At 40.4% G+C, this 20,469-nt stretch overlaps 1 protein-coding gene across 2 annotated transcripts in view; it reads left to right on the top strand.

Moving 5' to 3' along the window:
• Nucleotides 1–20,469, top strand: part of GOSR1 (golgi SNAP receptor complex member 1) — a 34,194-nt gene that overhangs the window by 9,306 nt on the left and 4,419 nt on the right. For both annotated transcript variants that reach the window (XM_080563253.1, XM_080563252.1), the window contains exons 7-8: nucleotides 10,626–10,655; nucleotides 19,305–19,387. In XM_080563253.1, the coding sequence (XP_080419379.1) occupies nucleotides 10,626–10,655; nucleotides 19,305–19,387 (113 nt within the window). The remainder of the gene's footprint in view (nucleotides 1–10,625; nucleotides 10,656–19,304; nucleotides 19,388–20,469) is intronic.

Here is a 20,469-nt window from a genome sequence, read left to right as displayed (position 1 = left end):
TGGCCGCATTCAGTAGAGAATAATCACCGGGAAACCGCTTTCAAACTTTATTCCTAATACAGCCCAGATCTTAATAGAGGGAGTGACTTTGTGACCATTTTTCTCTATTAATATCGATGTTGCTCACAAACGGTCACTTCAGTACTGATTGGCACAAAGAAGCCAGCTTACTGAGATGCTGAGGCACCTTACAAGGGTTTTGGTTATAAGCATGCAGTGGAGAAAACTGCCAGTTTTCTACCTTGACTTAATTTCCTTTTATTTTTTTTATTCCGCTCTGCTCCTCACGCCGGCACACGATTCCCATTCACTGTACTTCTGCTGCTCAGGTTGCTTCAGGGGCCCTTCCGAGCTGGGTTAGAAGCTGCTATTGTCACCCCTTCTGTGACATCGGAGCCTCGCCTCCGGTGGCAGGGGGGACACGCGGGTGCCTGGGCAGCTGCTGCTCCAGCTGACACAGTTCTCCACTGCATCTCCTTCGTCTTCTCCTGGAGAGAGAGACTGTGGGGTAAAACACCTATTTTGCCAATTCCTTTTTGCCTTCCCGAGGTGGTTGGGGAAGCAGCGGGGAGGGAGGAGTGCGATGAACCTCTGTGCCGGGTGCCTGCTGCCTGCCGGCTCTGCAGCCCCAGAACTGCTGAGCTCCGCTTCGCTCAGGCCCAGTAAGGGTTTTCTTAATTGCTCAACTTGCATCTTCGGGAAAAACTTATTTTTTCTTCATGTCAAAGCAGAATGTGGTGTTCTTGTTGCTCCGTCCTCTTAATACAGATTTTACCTGAAGCAGCGCTTTATAATTAATAACTCTCCTCGCTTTATAGCAGCTATGAAAGAAACAAAATAGATCTGCTACGAAAGGACAATCCATACTGTGAGCTCGGCTTGGACTGCTTGCCAGGAAGCCCTGAGAAAGGTGCGATTTGGCTGCGTGCTTGCTGTGCGATAGTTACAGAAGGCTGCAGTGCTCTGCCCACCCAACTGGAAGGTACAAGGGGAGAGGAGAGGGAGGAATCTAGGTTAAAATGTTTCTCTGCTGGTGATGAACAGCCAGAGCTCTAGCAGAGCTGTGTCACCGTTTTCCCGAATGCAATTAAGTAGCACTGCCGCCTTTTCTTTGTTTCTGGAATAAGGAAAGTTGGGAAACAATTGCTGTAAAAGTAAGTGCTAGTGCCTCTGCAAGGCAGTCGGGGCGACTGCGGTAATCACCCTGCTGCCGCCTGACTCACCGAAACGGAGCTGTGCATCCCCGCCACGCTGACTTCTTGGGTAGGGGCGTACGTGCTGTCTGAGAGGCAGCACAAATAAAATGGTCTTCAAGGAAGGCATTTGAGCAAAGGACCTTTTGTGGTATCACAAGAGCTTACTTAAAGATGCACAACAACTGCTATTGTGTTTCTCTTTCAAAATCCCATTCTGTTTTCCCTTTCTGCTGTCTCCTAGTGCTGCAATTTTCTCAATCGCAGTTACGCATCAGTGATTCCTTCCCTTAGCCTGGTTTCTGCATGGGGCTGAATGGGTTTTATTTCCCAGCCTGCTGGCAGAACCTCTGTCTCTTGGAAATTTATGGCAGGGTGACACAGGGCCACTTCATGAGCAGCTGGATCGCCTTCCTGGGTAACAGCCCCAGACTGAATACAGGACTCGTGCATCTCACATGATGCTTATCCACAAAGCCAAACTGAGCACAAATTATCTATTTTCTCATTTTAATAGTAAATATTTCTCAATGAGGGAGGCAGTTCATGTCTCCTGCAACAAAGACACTTTATTGCTTATTGTGTGAGCGTAATATGACTGCATGAGCAAGTCATTGAAGTGGTTTAATAAGAATTTGGGGAGGCTCAAAGGCTGCAGGCAATGAAGGAAGATGCTCTCCTGGGTGTCATTACTATTTATAAATAATTTTATAAAAGAATATGAAAATCAGCCTAGCACATCGGGATTTAAAAGAGGTTTTCCCTTTAAAAAATAGTTTGAGCTTCATTAGACTAAAAGCTTATAATGTTTTTCATCTTCTCTTGCTATATTTAGGACTTCAGAAAACAAGCAAATAAACAAGAAACACTAAAACAAAGATTATATTAGTCTCATGAGGTTTATTTGCAAGCTTTCCTTATAGTTAGATTGCTTTATAAATTCTGTCATCAATAAATTCCCTGACACTTGTGGCTGTTGTGATACTGTTATAAGGAGAAAACACCACATGCACAAAACCCAATTTGGGGACTTCCTTTATGGATTCCAGTACCGAGTTAAACGAGCTGTTAAATTGAATTATGCAGGTAACAAAGGATGCAAACAGATGTTAGCACTGAGAGCCTCAAAACCCATTTTTTGTTTTTCACCTGTATAAAATGCAAAAGCTTTTGCATGAATTTCCATGTACCCCAGGAAAGAGCCTGAAAACTATCCTAGGTCTTCACAGGTGTCTGCAGAAACTAAAGGACAGACCTTCACAACGCAGCTATGGAATATTACCTGAATACATCACGAACAAAGGGTAGTGGGAGACTAAAGCTCTGCTCAGATTCTTGCTTCTGGGCTTCACTTTAGAAACAACATCGTGCCCTCGATTTGGGGAGAGGGAGAGGGGTATAAAACCACACTTCAAACTTCAGAGCCCTGTGTGTGCTTCTGAAGCTAGTTGCTTGTTTCAGAAATAAACAAGGCAGTGATGCATGTTTTATTTGCTTTTAGCTTTCCTTTAAACACCATTTCTTAACTAGGGCAGCTTTCCCCTCCAAGGTCGGTATTGAAATTAGGACTTTGACAAGTACTGAAATGCATCTTGCATGGGTTGATTCTGAAAAGTAGGTGCCTTGTTTGAACAGAATCAACAATTGTGGAGTTGGAGAGAATTTCTTTTGTGTAGCTTATTTAAAATGATTAAATCAGTTCATATTTCAGAGGAGCTGCCACCAATGATTACAGTGCTCTAGTTATTCTCAGTAAGTGCTGTATGTTTTTTCACATATAGTCACAACAGTAATGCGTATAGCATAAATAATTTTCTAGCTAAAGAACATGTTAAAATCCCCAGTTATGAGTTGAAAAACACTTTAAAATGAAGACAAGTATATGCCAGATACTTCTATTGTTACAGAAAGCATTCATAATGCAGAAATTCCCTGCAGAAATGATTTATGAAACAAGCGTCTTCAGGAAAATCTGGTGGCTTCCAGATGGACATCTTTTTCTGCCATTGTGATTACGGTCTTCTCTCCTCCTTAGGAATGCATATATTAGGCCAGAAGAAATGTTGGTTTGGATATTTGGAAATATTCCTGAGGCGTACACCTCTTGTGTGAGTTATTAGAGGTAGATACTTAACAGAGCTGGCTGTGCTTTGGTCATTAGGATTCTTGAAGTGGAACCTGGAAGTTATCATGTTACTGTATTAATGTCACTCTTGATTTTATTGAATTTGAACCTCTGTAGTAATGCATCAGAATGAAGTTCTCTTCATTCTCAGCTGCTGTTTGACAGGATATGCAGATGTCCCAGCGTGTTGCTTTACTAGCGGCTTGATACGAAGCATCAGCTCCCATCTTCTGAGGATACTTTATCTTAAATCCATACTGGTGAGCAGAACTAGATACAAACCCATCAAAGTATGCCTGTCTTACCCCGATAAGACAATACTACTTAGAACCTTTCAAGGTCCTTGTTTTGCTGTCAAGTGAAGGATGCAGAGTGCTTTGCTGTCGCGTGAGAGACTTGTTTGTACTGAGTACGCTCACTCCTGGAAGAATGCATCCTGTTCAGTCTTAAATAAAAAGGCAAGCAGTGAAATTGGGTTGGAAGAAAACCGTTGATAGATTAATGAAATGCATCTTAAATTTAGACCTCAGATGCGTTAAGTGTAGCATGCACTTTAAATTTTAAACCACAGATATTCAGTATGCTGTTAACTATACAATTCTAAGAATCATTTTCTGAAGCATAACGAACAGGTAGGTACTTCTAGCAGCAGGTACTTTGGCCGAGCCCTAGATGAAAGCCTTACAGCTTTCTACACCTACCAAAAAAACATCAAAGCCACAGCAGGTGGAATGCAAAGTTAGGAAGCAGAAAACCAATGCGTATTTTAGGGCTTTGTACTAAAATAAAACTGGGTTGTCATCTCATGGATAACTCTCTTCATTTCTGTGCTGCCTTCACTGGAAATTAGAAAGACATTAAGATACTAAATGCGAAGGTTTACATGGTGGGGCTCTTCTGGAAGATGTTCTCCTTTGTGTTCTCTTCTCTCCCTTAAGAACATGTGAGTATTTTTCTAGCTTTGTCTAGCTTGAGACAAAAAAGAGCTAGGAAAGTGGTGCAGCTTTTTTTGTTATATTACAGATTATAAGCAGCTTGTGTTTCTTGTAATTCGTGTATCTACCTCTTCTCTGTGTGCATGACAAACCAGTACTGACAGGTTATCTTGGTAGAGATCATCTTTTCTTCTGTCAGATCAGTGTTGTGCATGGAAAACTGTTCTTGTGTGCGCTCACAGGTGTTGCTGGGTTTTGAGTTTTTTCCCCTCGCTTAAAGGTATAATCTAAATTATATCTTTTAAACCAGAGGAAATAATGCACGCAGCACTGCTGCTGGATGCTAGTTCTGCATGCAGCATGTAAAATGTGAGGAAATGCCGATATAGTCCATTAGTAAGTTACTGGAACCGTTCTGACAGTTGTGGTTACTGATAATGACTTACAGTAAGGCCTGCCCCTCTCCTTTCATTTAACTTTGTTCCTATGGGTAATACGGAGCAATTACACGGGAGGGTCAGTCTGTCCAGGAACTTTCACAACCGTGAACAGAGAGCCTCTAGAAACTTCGTTACGTGGCCGTTGGTGCCATCCTGGCATTGGTTTTAAGCTTACTAATAGGCAGCCAGCTGCTGCGCCTCATTGAGCTGGTGGGAGCTGTTGTCATTTTAGGTTTTTAACTTTGGGTGAACTGTATACTGCAGATTATCGAGAAGCCTCTTACTTCCTTATAGATCTGCTTTAAAGGAAGAAGTATTGCTGTTACTCGCCCTCCTGGGAAGCTCAAACATCAGGCACTCTCCCCAGAAGTCTCTCTGTGTGCCAAAGAGCTTTCTTGGCTAACTCCTCTTTTTGCAGAAACATTTATTTGCTCTGTTGATAGTTCGCAGGCAAGTCCACGGAGCTCAGTGGAGACGCAGACCATTTGGATATCCAGGAGAAACAACCTGTGTGTGAAGGTGGATCCCTGGGTTCAAGCAACTCGCAACTCCACCCTAAAGGGAGGGCTTCCCCTGATTTTCGCTTGCATCCCTTAAATCGTTCTTTAAGCAGAGTTAGAAAAAATAATCTTTTTATTAGTTGCAGTCCATGTGTAGACATGATTGCAGGTGTTAGCTGCAGAGAAGGTGTGTGTTAGCTTAAGTTCCAACTCAAAAGGCTCTTCTTGCTGTAAGCGATGAGCTGTTGAGGTATCTACTCAGTGGTGTAGCTAGGAGTCCAGCTTTAATGATTTTTTTTTTATCAGCCCCTAGTTTATTTTCCTGGAAATCCTTTGTCAGCTTCTTGCCTGCTGTGAAAAGCCTGTCTCTAACCTCTTGCATGTTGTTTGCTCGTGTACAAGGTATATGTGAGGCATCTGGAAGGAAATTCAACACCAAATTATGTTGGTTAACTTCTGCCTAGAGCAATGGATTATGTTCCAGTGCCTTTCATTGTAGATCTAACAAATTGCTTGTATTGATTAAAAGCAACGTGGTGATGTGCTATTGTGTTTTTTTTTTCTTTTCCAATCTTGCAGCTACTCCTGTTTCTTCTTGAAAGTGATTGCTGAGCGTCACACTGCCCAGTACAATGATCTGCAGAAATAAGCTTGCTTATATGCTTAGAGCTTGCAAGTGTGATGCTGTCAGCAATTCGTTCCTTTGGGGCAAATCTATACATTGACTTAATGCTCAGGCTTGTGCTGGATTTTGTTTGATTGTTGTAGACTCTTATTTCATTTGGCTCCTGCAACAGATAGTGTGAAAACATCGCATCTCTGTAGCATCCAGATTTGTGCCCTAATTAACGTACAAAGGGAACCCGCAGGAGATGGCAGTTTGTGTAGGTACTCGAACTTTTCTATCTCCGCTTTCAGAAGGGTTTTTGTACACAAGCTGTTCATCCCAAACAGTACCCATTTTACATCAAGTCTTCATTTTTTGGCCAATCTGCTCTTCTTGTTCTAGAAATTTAAGATGCCTACTTTGTAGGCAGATGTGTTCTTCTCCCTCTCTGCTGCTGTATGCCGTGCACTTCTGGCAGGTGCTCCCTCTGCACTTTACTAAAAACACGGCAGTGAATTTTGTGTTGTTTACATGGTCCTCTACTATAAATTGTTCTCTCTTTGGGTGTTGTATATCTTCAGGTTTTTTGTCTCATCATGCTCTTGTGTTGGATGCCAGACAATGAGTAGGCTTCTGCCACAATTTTTGTCTTCATTAGCAGCTGTGGGAGGCTGTCCGAACAAGCTAAGCAGCTCCAGCGAAATTTACTCTCTTGGACACTAAAGTGAAGCAAGCTTGATATGAACCTTATCAAATCTGGAATATTTTGTTCATTGTCACAGGAAAAAAATATATTCTAAAAATGTGAAGAGCTTAATGATCTTTTGAATGTGTTCAGTTATATGGAATCTTGATAGCAAGCAAAAACATGAGTTGGAGCGGTTTTTTTGTGTGTATATGCCCAGTGTTTCACTTGTGAGATAGGAATGGTTATGGCGGAAATAACTGACTGTACAAGTCTGATTTGCTTCATCATAGTCTGTGTATTTGTGTTAGAGTATCAGGTATGTTCTGTGATATTTGCATTCCTTAAAGCTCCACGTTGCCTGCTGATCCGGGACCGTGAAAATAAAAAAGATTTAGTGCAAGCAGCTTGAGGGAGCTAAGGCTATTGATTAATCTTGCAGTGAGTTACTCTTTGCTATAATGTTGGTCCTGAAATTCATTGCCCTTAATTTTATCTGAAGGGATTAAAGTGCATTGTGCAATGAGTGGTGTGCGAGGAGCCGTGGAGCTGTATCTTATTTCTCTGACAAGCTCGGGTACTAGGTATCTACCAGTAAGTCAGCTGTAAGATCTGTGGGTGTGGGAGAAGCCCAGTCCTCGCCTAAGTAATCATCTGAATTACTCAATTGTAACTACTGCCATGGAGGTTTGTTTAAAGAAAAAAGGAAATGAAATGCTTTCTTTATTTTCAAAAGCTCGATGTAATGGACACATTTGTCTATCCTAGAAGCATATTTTACTTAATTTTTCCTCTGGATTAATTTAGCTGTCTGCATACTTAAATGATGAACTGCACAATCTTTTCTGAAGATAACAGTTGCACCGAGGCCTGGCTATTCCATATGCATGATGGCTGCTGTTGGATTTGTGCCCTTTGTTATAGCAGGTGATTACCTCAGCATCCTTGAGCATTCCCTTCGTATAGTATTTTTAAACGACTTTGTCCAAGTGCCATCTGCCTCGACAGGTGAAAACGCATAGCTTATTGAAACATATGGCAGCTCACATTAATATTGCCCAGAACAACCGCTTGCTGGCTTGGAGGTTCGTAAGGTAATGTCCACAGGAATGTTATTTATAACAACTATTTGTGTGAAACGGGATATTAATACGTAGAGATTCACAAACTTCTTCGGTACTCATCTCACCTTGGTGCTGCTTTGGGTCTCTGGGCCCCACGGTCTCCAGGGCTCCCGGTTTTCCTGAAACCTGCTGTTGTTTTCAGTAACTGGGAGCTGTAAGATGATGAAACAAATGCCTGCTTCTCTCTGGATATCGCTGTAAGTGAGCACTTGCCAAGAGCTTTGAAAGACTCAGATGCTGTGTGAGTGCACGTTATTGCCCTTAGAAGAACGTCTGATTTCTGCTTAAACTCAGCTTTTTCAGGAAGCGCTAAGTTTAACCAAAGTCTAAAGGATTGTGATGCATGGATTTTTACTGAAAAATGTTGCTCCTGCTCACGCTGTCTATACCAAAATTTCAGTGAACAAAATGCCTCTTAATCTCTCGGCAGCTGAGGAGCAGGAAAATGCATAGATGGTGGCATTGTCACCTTTTGCAGGAGTTTGTACGCCTGCTGGAGGCTCGCAAGCGGAGCCTTTTTTGGGGTGTCCTCTTAGGGCCTTCAAAAGATGATGTAGGAAGAACATAATGAAAGATGTGCTTGGTAAATCTCTGTCCTTTGCAGCTATTTATTTAAGTGGAATATGTCAGTGAGTTCAATCTGCCCTTACCTGTGTAGCAGTCGTTCTGAAGAAAATTCACATGCAGCTCATCCTTTTAAATGATTGGTGTGACTGCCACGTAGGTGGAGAGTCATCAATCTTGTGACTTCAAGTACCAGTTAAATGTCTCATGATGGCATTCGCATCTAATCTGTTTGTTGGTATTGAGATGTTTGTTGGCATAAGATGTTTGTACATCTTACTAACTTCTGCCTGTCAGCATCTTACAGATAGCCACATTTAAGTCTTTATTTTTATACATGCGTATCACACATATAAACAAAATAATACAGTATGATTGAATCTGAAGCTTTAAATACTTTTTGGATTTACTTCTTTGATTAAGTAATAAGACTGCCCAACTACTGCTATATTTAAGATAAATAGCAGTGTCTCTGCTGAAAAGTGACCAGCCTAATTTTTGTGCTCTGAAAACCTTGGAGAACATCCTGGTTCACTTAAGGTCTCTGATTGTGTTCAACTTCCCTGTCGTCTTCAGTTCACCAACATGAAAGTACGGTAATGTCATCAGTTAAATGGACAAATCGCTGCTGCTGATTTTTCCAGGGAAGGATTGTTTTTTTAAAACAGGACTGTTATGTCAATGTTTTGTTCCACAGAATTTGAATGTGCACTTTATTTTTGGCTACACAGCTGATAACTCTTCTTGTTACTAATACTTTTAAAAAAAAAAACTTTTTAAAATTGGTGCGTTCTTGTGCAACATTCTTGCTCTTCAGTCTGTGTTTGGATGGCTTTGTGGCTTATTATGCACTGACCACGCAATACACTAGTGTGTTAGAGATGGTATGTGTGTACAGAAATCGCATTCTCAGTTTAATTGTGCATCTGAGATTGAGCAATTACAGAAACCTTTAAGGCGTTGCTTTTCTGTTCTGCTGACCTGGGGACAGCATCAGATCCCGTGAGACTTGCGGCTGGTTGTGTTCGTTCTGTGCGCGTACCTCTGGTGTTTCAGTTCTCTGTACTTGCAGCAATACATACCACACAGGGAGTGAAAACAGTTTTATTTCATTAAACCGATTAACTTGCAGGTGATTTGACTCTTTGGAGCCTGGCTTCGTTTCGGGAGCAGAACGACGTGTTCCAGTTCGTGTTTTCGGTGTTCGCTGCCCCAGTTGAGTCCCTCTCAACTCAAACTTGGGCAAAATATTTTTAGCGCTCTGTGCTGTCTCCAAACTTCAAGCCCTGGACTAGTCAGAAATAGCAACTTGGGAGCTGTCGCTCCTCCCGCAGACAAACAGGGATGTTCCATCAGCATCTCCCCCCCCAGCAGGTTCCACGCACACACTGCGCGGCTTGCTGATCCGCCAGGGGGTCTCCAGGCTGCTGAGCGTGACGAAATCTTGCAGGTCAGGCTGCTGCTCCTGAGACCTCCCCTTCGTGAGTTGGCAAAGCTCTTGGGATGCAGAGGATGGAGGATGAGGATGGTCGTGCCCTTTGTTGTACCCCTTTAACCCTTTTAGTTGGGCAGCAATAATTCCCAGTTTAATGCTGGAAGCAATATGCAGTACTATATAAAACTTGCTTCCCTCAGGTTGATTTCCTCCTTAAACTGCAAAGAGTAGTGAGTACAGAAAAATTGCTCGCCTTCTGGGGATCCTGTTCATCATCTTAATCTTGCACGCCTGTTTCTGATGAAGGGGTCTCTGCAGTGCTGTATTTTCAGCTCTTTTTCCCAGCGGTGCTGCACAGACCATCGGTGTGTGGCAGCAGTGGGAAGGGGCACGTGTTAGCGAGGTCTTTCTCTGACACATGACATGGATTCTGTTTCTCATAAGCATCACTTAGTTCTCATCCAGCTGGTATTACTAGAGAAAAAGCTTGTCTTGCTAACCACCCTGAAATACTACTTGGTAAACTAGCTCTGAGGCGGTGTTTTGAGATGGTATTACCTGGAACCAAGCTTCAGCTTTTATTTGTAGTTACTTCTTTTGAGGGGGTGGGAAGGAACGACTGGGATTAGAGACCAAAAATAGGAGCTGCTTCCTTCTCTAATACTCCTTTCCAAACTGTCCTGGGCATCTTGAACATGTTGGGCTCAGTTAACATTAATCAACCACGAATTAAGGAGCTCATTCCACCTTTCTGTCTGCAGGGTAGTTCGTGTTCTCCTGAGCATCTGCTCTTGCATACAGTTGGTGCTGCGGTAGGGGACACTGTGCATCTTCTCCAGAGACTCTCATTGCATATATCCACCACATCTGTGTTGTAGGGAAAAGTGACAGAGTCCTGAAATACTCCAAGGGCAAATTTGTTAAGGATTGTATCATGGAGATCATTGATGTAATGATCAAAAATACTTTTGTGCTCGTTCCTTTTTTTAACTTTGTTTTTTTCTTTTTGGCTTTCAGCTCAGATCGGCTGATAGAAGAAACAATAAGGTAGGAATGAATTCACTAATTTTCATTATTTTCTATACAATCAGTGTTTACACTGAACCGTGTCCAAAGATATCAGTCATTTTATTTATACAATAACCGTATTGTTTATAACTCGTACACAGTATTACAATGAAATGGGTTTTTATTTCTGCTATTCAGTATTAACATAACCATGTTGCCTAAATATTTTATTCATCCTAATTTAGAAAATTTAGGTTCATGTTTGAAAGTGAATAGCTTCTTTAAAAACAATGCGAGTGACTGAGCAAAGGGAATCTCAGGTTGAGCTATCAATATCAAGGTCTATTCCAATAGTGGAGCTGTTTCTTCTCATAGTGACACTCTTCTGCAGCATGATTTTCTGTAATCCTTTGACATGTTCAGCTTCCTAATATGCAGCTGATATTGGTAAGAGCTTTTACCTTATGGGCTTGAATGATTATTACTGTTGTATAGTTACTTATCTTTTGTTTTTTTGCATTGTTTGAATACTTGAGTGCTGCCTTCTCTAACTGATTTAGAAATTTTAGAACCATAGCATTATAAATTACTTTTATCATCTGTGCCCTTCCTGGTCTTCCATTGAACTCTGGGATTTTGAAAACCAATAATTCAGAGTGCCGACTTAATGGTTTTAAGTTTTAGATTATTGCTTTTAAAAAAAAAAGGAAGAAAGAAAGCAAGATATGGTTTCAGATAATGCATGTACTGGCATAAGTGATGAAGATGAGTAATTAGAGGTGCAGCAAGGCTCTGTGTCCATTAAGGTCTGGCTAGCTTAAGTACATCCAGTGGGGACTCAGTATAATTAACATGGTGGAAGAATGTGTTAAACCACTACATTAATGTGCTATGATGAACCAGAAGTGGTCAGCGCAATAATGTCTGAAAATGTGGATATGATGTCTCCACAGCCTCATATTTGCCAAACTTAGCCCAGTTACTGTGAGTCTGTTTTACTTTGGGTTCCAGTCTTTTCCTGATTAAAGATCCTCTCCTTTACTGCCGTGCTTGTAGCCCTGCTTTTCCATCTTGTAAAAACACTCACTATTTATTGAATCTCTTCCTTGCTGCCACTCCAGTAACGAAGGCATTAAAAGGCCTGTGATGACTTTCTGAGCTTTACTATCCTGCAAAATGACTTGTACGTGTATCATTTGAGCTCTTTGCCTAGCCTCGTGATGACCTGTCCCCTGAGGAGCTCGGCTGGGAGCTCCTTGCTGCCATTTGCTGAAAGCGTTCCTCCTGCTAGTAGATGAACTTTGGTTTTAGGAGTCTGGATTTCAGCACTCCTTGCCCCGTGTGTTATCTGTAGTAAGTGAACTTCTTGTGGCAATTGCCCAAAATGTTCTACGCTTATTTTTGCAGAAGAAGAGTTTGTTTGGTAACTATGTCGCACAGGAGATGTAATTTCATTTTATATAATCTTAATTAAATTCCGTCTCTGTTGAAGCCAGGGTGATTTTTTAAAATTTTACTTTCCATCCTCAGTAATTGCAAATACTCAGCTGTGATGTTAATTGATGGCAAACCCTGCTGCATTTTAAGTGAATTCACCGGATAGAAATTTATTCAACGCTTTATCTATCGTAAACCAACGAAACGATGGGATTGTGGAGGGGAAGCTGTTTGAATTCCTTGAGTAAAGTGAGACATCATTAGCTCATTCTGGCGACTAATGCTGTCTTGTCTTCAAGAGCTGCATCTGCTATAGTTCATTACTCATATTATTTGGGTGTAATTCAGGAAGTTATGAGATCACTTTGCATTTTTTTAGTTGTTGTTGTTAGGCAGCACTCTAAACACTGGAAAGCGTTTTTCAGTGAGTGCAGTGGCTTTTGCTGGTAAGCTGCACGCTGGTGACCCCGTTGGCAGTGACTCCACAGAGAACCCTACCCGTGAAACTCCTGCTCTGCCTTTCTGCACAGAACAGAACTGAAGAAGCGCAGAGCCTGACTTTCCTGTGTACGGCTCCTCCATGGGACCAAACATACTTGCAAGAGAACTTCGGGGTACCTCAGCTGAAATTATTAAGTGATGAGTAGGGCTGTCATTCAGATGTTTTGTTAGTGCTAAAATTAAAATCAATTTTTAAATGAATTATGTGACACGGGTTCTTACTGCAGCATATTTCTTTCCAGAAAGGAGTGGGATGTGATAGTTTGTACTGCAGTTCTTTTGGAACAGTGTTCACTTGTCTTGGGCATATTTAAATATAAGCATAGATTTTGCTTAATTTTGTTTGGTGTTCTCAGGTTTTCATTTTCAAACATTATCACTTTCTCAAAATAGCAAATGATTTATTTCTTGTTTTCCAACAACTTGTATTTTTAGGCTGGTTGGCTTCGAAAATTTGTTATAGTTTTGCCTGTGTAGTGTGGTCGGTTCTTTTGGTTTTATAATAATCAGCCTGATTGAGGCTGATTTGTCAGATTTATATATTAACAGATTGGACTACTACGCTTCCACTTAGAAGCTGGACCAAACCCATAGATTAAATAAAGAAAAAATCTTCAAGTATACTAGGGTATTCCTTTGGGTAATAATTATATTCTAATAAAAGGGAAAAATTCAATTGCATTAAATCCTGCCTTTGCAGAATGGGAAGGTATGAATTAATTTTTGAGTCTTAGCTCTTTTCAGAAGAGCCTTCCAGAGTCTGGGCAAAATCACATGCTTTTCTGGAGGAATGTTCCTTTTGTTTTCATTTTAGCTTTCATCAAAAGACGCAATAAGCTTTAAAGTAATTTGAAAGATTACGTGTGTGTGTATATATATGAATATATATACACGTATACACAAAGAATAAGCGATATAGTCAGAATTGTTATCAATTTAAAAGTAGAGCTTGCATTTCTATGCATAGTCACAGAATCCATTCCCTTAGTCACAGATGTTGTCATGAATTTAAATGAGCAAGTATGATTCATGGAGTACAAAACGAAGCAGAAGTTCCCGTAATACATAAACTATTTGATTTTTAAAAACACGTCTTGTTCCTTTAGAGTTTTGTTTTAGTTCTGAAGCAATATATATTTGACTGAGCTGTCTCAACGGATGAAACAAGGAGTTGACTTTTGGTACATTTTGCTTGATAACATGTGTATATATGGCTGCTGTGTGGGGTAAAAATACCCAACAGCTTAAACATTTGTCTAGGTAAAAACATTTGGCCTTCCAAGTCAAGCAGCTTTAAAAGTGTAGCTTGCGTGTTGGACTGGTTTGAATTCGATAATGGCTGGAAATGTTTATTACTGTGTACTTTATCATGCCAGTGAAAACTGCAGACTCTTTTTGAAGACAAATGTGGTTGCTTACATACCTACAGCACTACTGAACATTCAAGGACAAACTAGAAATGTAAGTGAAATTTTGGGGAAAGACAGCTACTAGCGGAGAAATTTGAGATACCCCTTGCAAATTCACGGGAGAGATGGATGGCTCTTTGTGGTTGTGACCTCCAGGCTTACCCAGAAGAGATTCCTCCAGCATGGCAGCAGTCATTAATGCTGTATTTGAGCAGCGCTTTAGTATTAAATTTAGAGGGCAGAATACCATCTGGTTTTAGGAACTTGGTTTACACCCATCTCTGGTAGTTCAATCCAGTGCCGCACTGAGAATAGTTCATGCTATTTCCAAGTGAATTGTTAAGTCGGGGTCATCTTGGAATCACCTGACGCTGATGCAGATGGTCTGAATTTATACACAGGCTGGTTTTGGATCACAGGAGAGAAACCGAAATATGTGAAGAAGGGAAATTCGGATTTTTTTCTTGTTTGAGACCCGTCTATGCATTACAAATGCTCTTGAGCATGTAGGTAGCTGCAGGTCTGCCTCGTCACACTGTTCACAGCAGTGAACTAGTGGAAAAAAGTTGTCTGTTTACACACTTAGATATAAATTAAATCAGCAGGATAAACTAAAACAGAAAGCTCGAGATGTACAATAAAAAATGATTTTATCTTCCATATTGCATTTGTAAATGGAGGTTAACATTGGAAGTGCTGTCATGAGTACAGGGCACGGGGATATGTTTTAAGTAGTTGGGTTACAATTGGAGTTTTTATTTTTCTGCAACGTTTCCATTCTTGTAACATGGACTAGCAGAAATGTATTGTGATTGGTAATCATCAGTTAAGAAGAAATAAGGAACCAAACCTTTCCTGTGGACTGAGGAACTTGGGAGAACTGGAGGATCAGAATCCATTATCACTTTCCAGGAATGCCTCGATAAGGGATCATCATTATGTTGAAAAAAACTGTGCCTTTAAACCTTATTTCTGTGTGTTGTACTGCTGAATAATTTAGCATAGTTGGATCTTCCACAGGTAGGAAATAGATAATAGATTCCAGTAAGAAGGATATAATCTGTTGTTGTAAATGTTACGTAGAAGTTTCAAATTATTTATTTTTTTAAAAAGAAAATTGTTCTGGGAGTAACTGTTGTTACTGTATCAAGCTACTAAAAGGGACCAATACTCAGTAGAGAAGATGATTCATTTTTTTATATATAAAAAAAAAAATTGTCGGTAAACAAATGGTAACAGTGAGTTAATGAGTGTGTGTTAGGGATGGGAAGGGAAGCGAAACTGTTTAATGAAGGATATGAGGAAGCCTCAATACTCAAGACTGTACGAGACCGGTCAGAGGACTAGCTCCGACGAGCCGTGTGTTTTCCTCTTGATTGTGCTTAAATTTAATAGCCTCAGGTTCACAATTATAAAGGCTTAGTAGGTGAACCAGCTAATGTTCTGAGCAATCAAGTTATACATGAAGAACAGTGCTTTCTACTTGAATTTTGATTTCTGAATAGCTGGTATCCAGTAAAATTCTTGGTTGTGGACATCACAAAGACCATATGACAGTAAAACTTTAAAATGGCAACCATTACCTTTATTTTTCTTCAAAGCACATCAATAAGACCTACCCCATTGCGCTAACATTTTCAAAATCCTGAGGGGGAAAAAAAAGGTTCCAATCTTGTCATCCATAAACTTAAACGGTTACATTGTGCCTTTTTATAAGAAATGGACAGTTTCGCTCATCAGATACTAAAGCTCGAACCCTGTATTCCATCATAATCTGTAAGAACCATTTCCAAAGGCATGCTGGAGGTGTCTCAGGAACACTTTATATCCTGGCAGTCACCTCGTATTTTCACTTCTGTAAATTAATGGATGCCTTAATGAGTCTTTGGATGCATCTTATGAAAACACGTGGCTTAATTCAGGAGTGCATTGAGAGATGATGTATTAAAATTTCATTTGGACAAGTATCAAGCCGGTGTGGAGGCATAAGATAAGAAGCTGTAGGTTACTGAGCAAGCTGTCCTGTGTACAGCTACCAAGTCTTTTTTTCCAGCTCAGTGCCTAGTAATTCCAAATTCACTGAGTGCTTTTCTCAATAGCAAGTTCAGGGTTTTTGTGAGTTTGTTTTTTACTTTAGGAAACTAAAAGACCCATATGCCGAGTTGTAAATATGTAATCTGTCAAATGCTGTATCTTCTCACATAAGATACAATTTGATATACTTACTGTTCTAATTTTGTAGCCCCTTTTTTCAGCCCTAGATCGTGACTGCTTTTCTGTATTGATCTACAGCTGTTATTCTTTGTTGAGAATTTCTGTTGGCACCTTCTCTTGCTTGCTGTTCTTTGTACTCTCATGCACTGTTGGTAGAGGCAGTGAGCAATGCTGTTTTTTATTCCTCCTGTTACCTAATTTTCACTTTCTCTTCCTGTAATTTTGTCCTAAAAAGGACAAATTTTGTCCTAAAAAGGTCTCCTGTGTAATCAAATCAGTTGCATTCATGGGTCAGGTGAGTTGGTGTATCCCCAACACCAAGCACACACAACTTGCTGTGTGCAACTACTTACACGGTCTAAGAGGAGAAGCTTTGCAGGCTTTCTTCGGTTCTTTTTGTGAAAATGAAGGGTTTTGGTTAGCTGATTGTGGCAAGCTCTGTCTGAACGCCAAGGAGGCAGCTGCAAGCCCTGTTGCTTCCAGTTAGCCCCGAGTTCCATTTTCGCTTTCTGCTGAATTGGTACTTCGAAAGTATAAAGGAAAAAAATGCAAAAATACAAAATGCTGTGGGTTTTTCTCAGTTATGCACAGAAGCTTCCACTGTGTTGTTTGTTTTTAATGAATCTAAAACTTCGCACTTAAAATGTTAAATCTGTTCTCACAGAGCTGCTGATTCGAAATGTTAATTTTTTGCCTGCATGTTTTCAAACTGTTTATTCTCTTTATGAATGATAAACTCCCAGATCCTCCTGAGGGTTCAGGTTCACCTGAATGCTAATGTAACCTTAAAATAATAGATCGATCTGCCTCGTCAATGCACGTTACTCTGTTCACAAGGCCTCACGATACAGACTTTTGGGGAGAGTCTTTTTATGTTTGTCTGGCACACGATATGAAGGCTGACAGTAGTATGTCGGGCTACTTGGGACGGAGCAGGCAGATTGAATGGAAGGGAGCCCAAACGAACTTACAGCTCCAGAAATCCTTTAGGGCTCATTGATCTGGGCTCTTTTCTTAAGATGTCTGTGAATTGTGATGCTGACATTTTGCTACAGGTTTGAAGGGACAATTGTTAGCTTGGCTCTGCTGGGTTTTGCCAGCTATTTTTACATTGTTGGCTGTAGCGTCCTAGTGGAGAAGCCAGCGCTACGTCAGGTGGTCCGGAGCCGCTCATTTCAGATGTTTTGTTCAGACAGAAACCTGCAGTGAAATACATCAAGTGGTCGTCGTTATAAAAATGTGAGGAATGCCAATACTGCAGAAATAGTCTGTGTGCATGCCTCTTCCTACCAGATGTACCTGGGAAGATGCACCAAGATGTGGAAGGGTGCTTTGTTACCTCCTGGTACCGAAATGCCGCGTCAGCCACAGTATGTTAGTATCCAAACAAATGGTGTTTCAGCACTACAACTGTTGGGAAAAGATGAGTCCAAAGCCTTGAAACCCACATGAATTTGGGACAAAATGGTGATTGGGAGTCAGATGTGTGGAGCAAGTGCATTCGGACAGTTCAGCAGTTAATATCGCTAGGTGTGATTTTTGTACCGTGCTTGGGTACAGACACCGAGCGTGAGCAAGCATAAAATGCTCTTGAAGGTTTGGATATCCAATTTGGTAAAAGATGTGTTCTCCTATCCATTCATTTTCCTGGGAGATGACGGCTTTAGTTCCCTTTTCTCATGGTTCTCTCTGTGGTGGTGTTGTTCCACTTAACTTTTGTTCTCCCAGAACCCTTTCCCTCCATATTTAAGGCTTAGAAACTTCTCCTAGCACTTCTTTTAATCATTGTTATTCATGTAAGTATAGTCAATAGCAATATAGGTGTCATTTTCCGAGTTTTTATCCAGCAATGTTGTATTTATGCCCTCCTTTGTGTCTTTCTGAAATGCTGCCAGCTGAGGAGAGCAGTATTTCTCCTGCTGTTCCTTCTTAAGCACTGCGTCTCCAGAGCCTAAAGTCTTATATATTGTTTTTCTATATGTGAATGAGGGTGTTTGTCAAGGCAAAGCTACTGCATTCAGAGTAGCTACGTGAAATACTACCTGGGGCTATATAGTAATAGCATACCCTTTTGATTTTCATTGCATAGCTGTTGGTTTTATGGGTTGAAGAGAAACTTAAAAAAAAAAAAAAAAAAAAAAAAAAAAAGCTGACTATTTGTTTAAAATGTTCATTTAAATATCTTATTTAAATAAAATAAAGCACAGTTTGAAATGGGAAACTTTATTGACCTGTGTTGTGTTCTTATATTTGGATAAAGTACGTACAGCTGGACCGTGTATTATTAAAGAAGCAGAGTATGAAAAATGGTATTCCCATGTATGACATTCTTAATTAGGACCAAAGTTCAAAGACGTGTTTTATCTGTGCTATGATAGAAGTATCATTTGATACGATCATTATACACCAGCTTTGTTAACTCCAGCTTGTGGAAAACAGTGAAGTTGGGCTTGCTGGGACACGAATACAGGAGAATCCAGGCTTTGCCCTCTTACCTGGAGAGAGGACAGGATTAATCCTGAGTCAAACAAAGTAAACCCCAACACTTCATTGTGTTTAAAGGTCTTCAAAGACCCGCTGACTGTGTTCAGAAGCCTTTTGTGTAAAGCTCTGTGAGCTGTGTTCTCAAACTGCCCTTCCATCTCCTCTCGACCAGCACATTCCCTTTGTAAATTGATTTCTAATAGTGAAGCAGCTCTTATTTGCCTAATACTTCTATAGTAATTTTATCTTGATGGCAGAAAAGAATTTTAATATGCCCTCTAGAGTGAAAGTAAGCCTGGTGCTTTTCTGATTAAACAAAATTCTGAACTTTAAACCTTAGGCTGGAAGACTACTGTTCGGTGTGCTTGTAATGGAACATCCCTTTTGTTGGGGGCTGGGGAGGAGGTGTCCCAAAAAGCCCGCCTCTTTCAAGAAATCGGTGTTTTCAATTGTTAATGGCTTATGTACAAAGAGAAATCATTTAAGTGTAAAAGATAGAGATTAATGGAAAAAAATGGTGTTTCATTCATATTGCTTCACCTCATTCATTGTTCGCTAAAGAAGTGCTCCCTGCTCGCTTTCCTGTTGTAGCTGCAGATTATTCTTAGCACCAGCGACTTGATCCACTCTTTTCTTTCTCCAGCATCGCCATGGCAACTAAAGAAAATATGACTTCGCAGAGAGGGATGTTGAAGTCAATACAAAGCAAGATGAATACCTTGGCTAGTATCCTTTCTTAAAAAAATTGTACTGCCGGAGCACAAGAAGAGGTACAGTAACATTTTTTTCAGCACATCATTTAGGGATCAAAATGCTTTGCAATGCTAATGGCTGTATAGCCCACAGTGGTCTTGTCACTAGTGACAAATAGGCTTTTTTCCCCAATGTCACTTTCTTAATCTAAGCGAAGTATCTTAATGATGAATGTGGTGAACAAGTTGGTTTTGCTTAACTTTGAACACTGTATGTAGATCGGTATCTTTAATTTTCACACAGAGATCTGCAGCAGCATTTAATGGCCTTCCCCACTATACATCTTCTTAAAAGTGTAATATCTTGCTCTTTTTGCTTTCAAGATCGTCCAGAGCTAAAACTTGGCATAGATTGCTGCTAGTTGCAGTATACAGGCGAGTACTCATGGCCTGACAGTCTTGCAGATGTTAAGATTTTGGTTCCTCAGTTTCTCTCCATACTTCGTGCTTGTGGCTAAAAGAATGTGCCGGGTTGTCAAGTCATGCACGTTTGTCTTTCTCCCCCTTGCTCCTTCCTTTCTGTCAGAAGGGCCCAAGGAACAGCATTAGTGTCATCTGATTAGACAGATTACATCCTGAAGAGATGTATCTTGGTGAGCCATAAATTTCATTACAGTTTTTAGCAACTGGCAAGAACAAAAAAAAAATTCAATAAGCTTTGGCCTTAAAGGATTCTTGGTTCCAAAGACATGAAACTCTGAAACTGATTATCTTGCTGGCTGTTGTATTTCTGTACATTAAAAGATAGATTTGCATTATTATGATTTTACAGTAGGAGGAGTTTTTTGTGCTATACAGGGAACAGTGCATATTCATGCAACGTGCATGCTTTTCTCAGTCAAGTGCCTTTGGTTGTTCCCTTCACTAGTAACTGTTAAATTTCATTTTTTTTAACTTTCATTAAATATCACAGATGTTATATATAGTTGCTCCATTTTTTTCATTCTTGTTCAAGCATTATTAAAAGTAACAGCCTCATATTGGAGGTTATATCAAGCACTGGTAATTTAGGTGATCAAATACTAAATTCTATGTAAATGTGAACTCTGAGCTGCT

This window comes from Anser brachyrhynchus (genome assembly GCF_964034855.1).
Source record: "Anser brachyrhynchus genome assembly, chromosome: 20".
NCBI lineage: Eukaryota > Metazoa > Chordata > Aves > Anseriformes > Anatidae > Anser > Anser brachyrhynchus.
The sequence above is the reverse complement of the archived record's forward strand: the minus strand, read 5'-3'. Positions and strand labels throughout refer to the sequence as shown.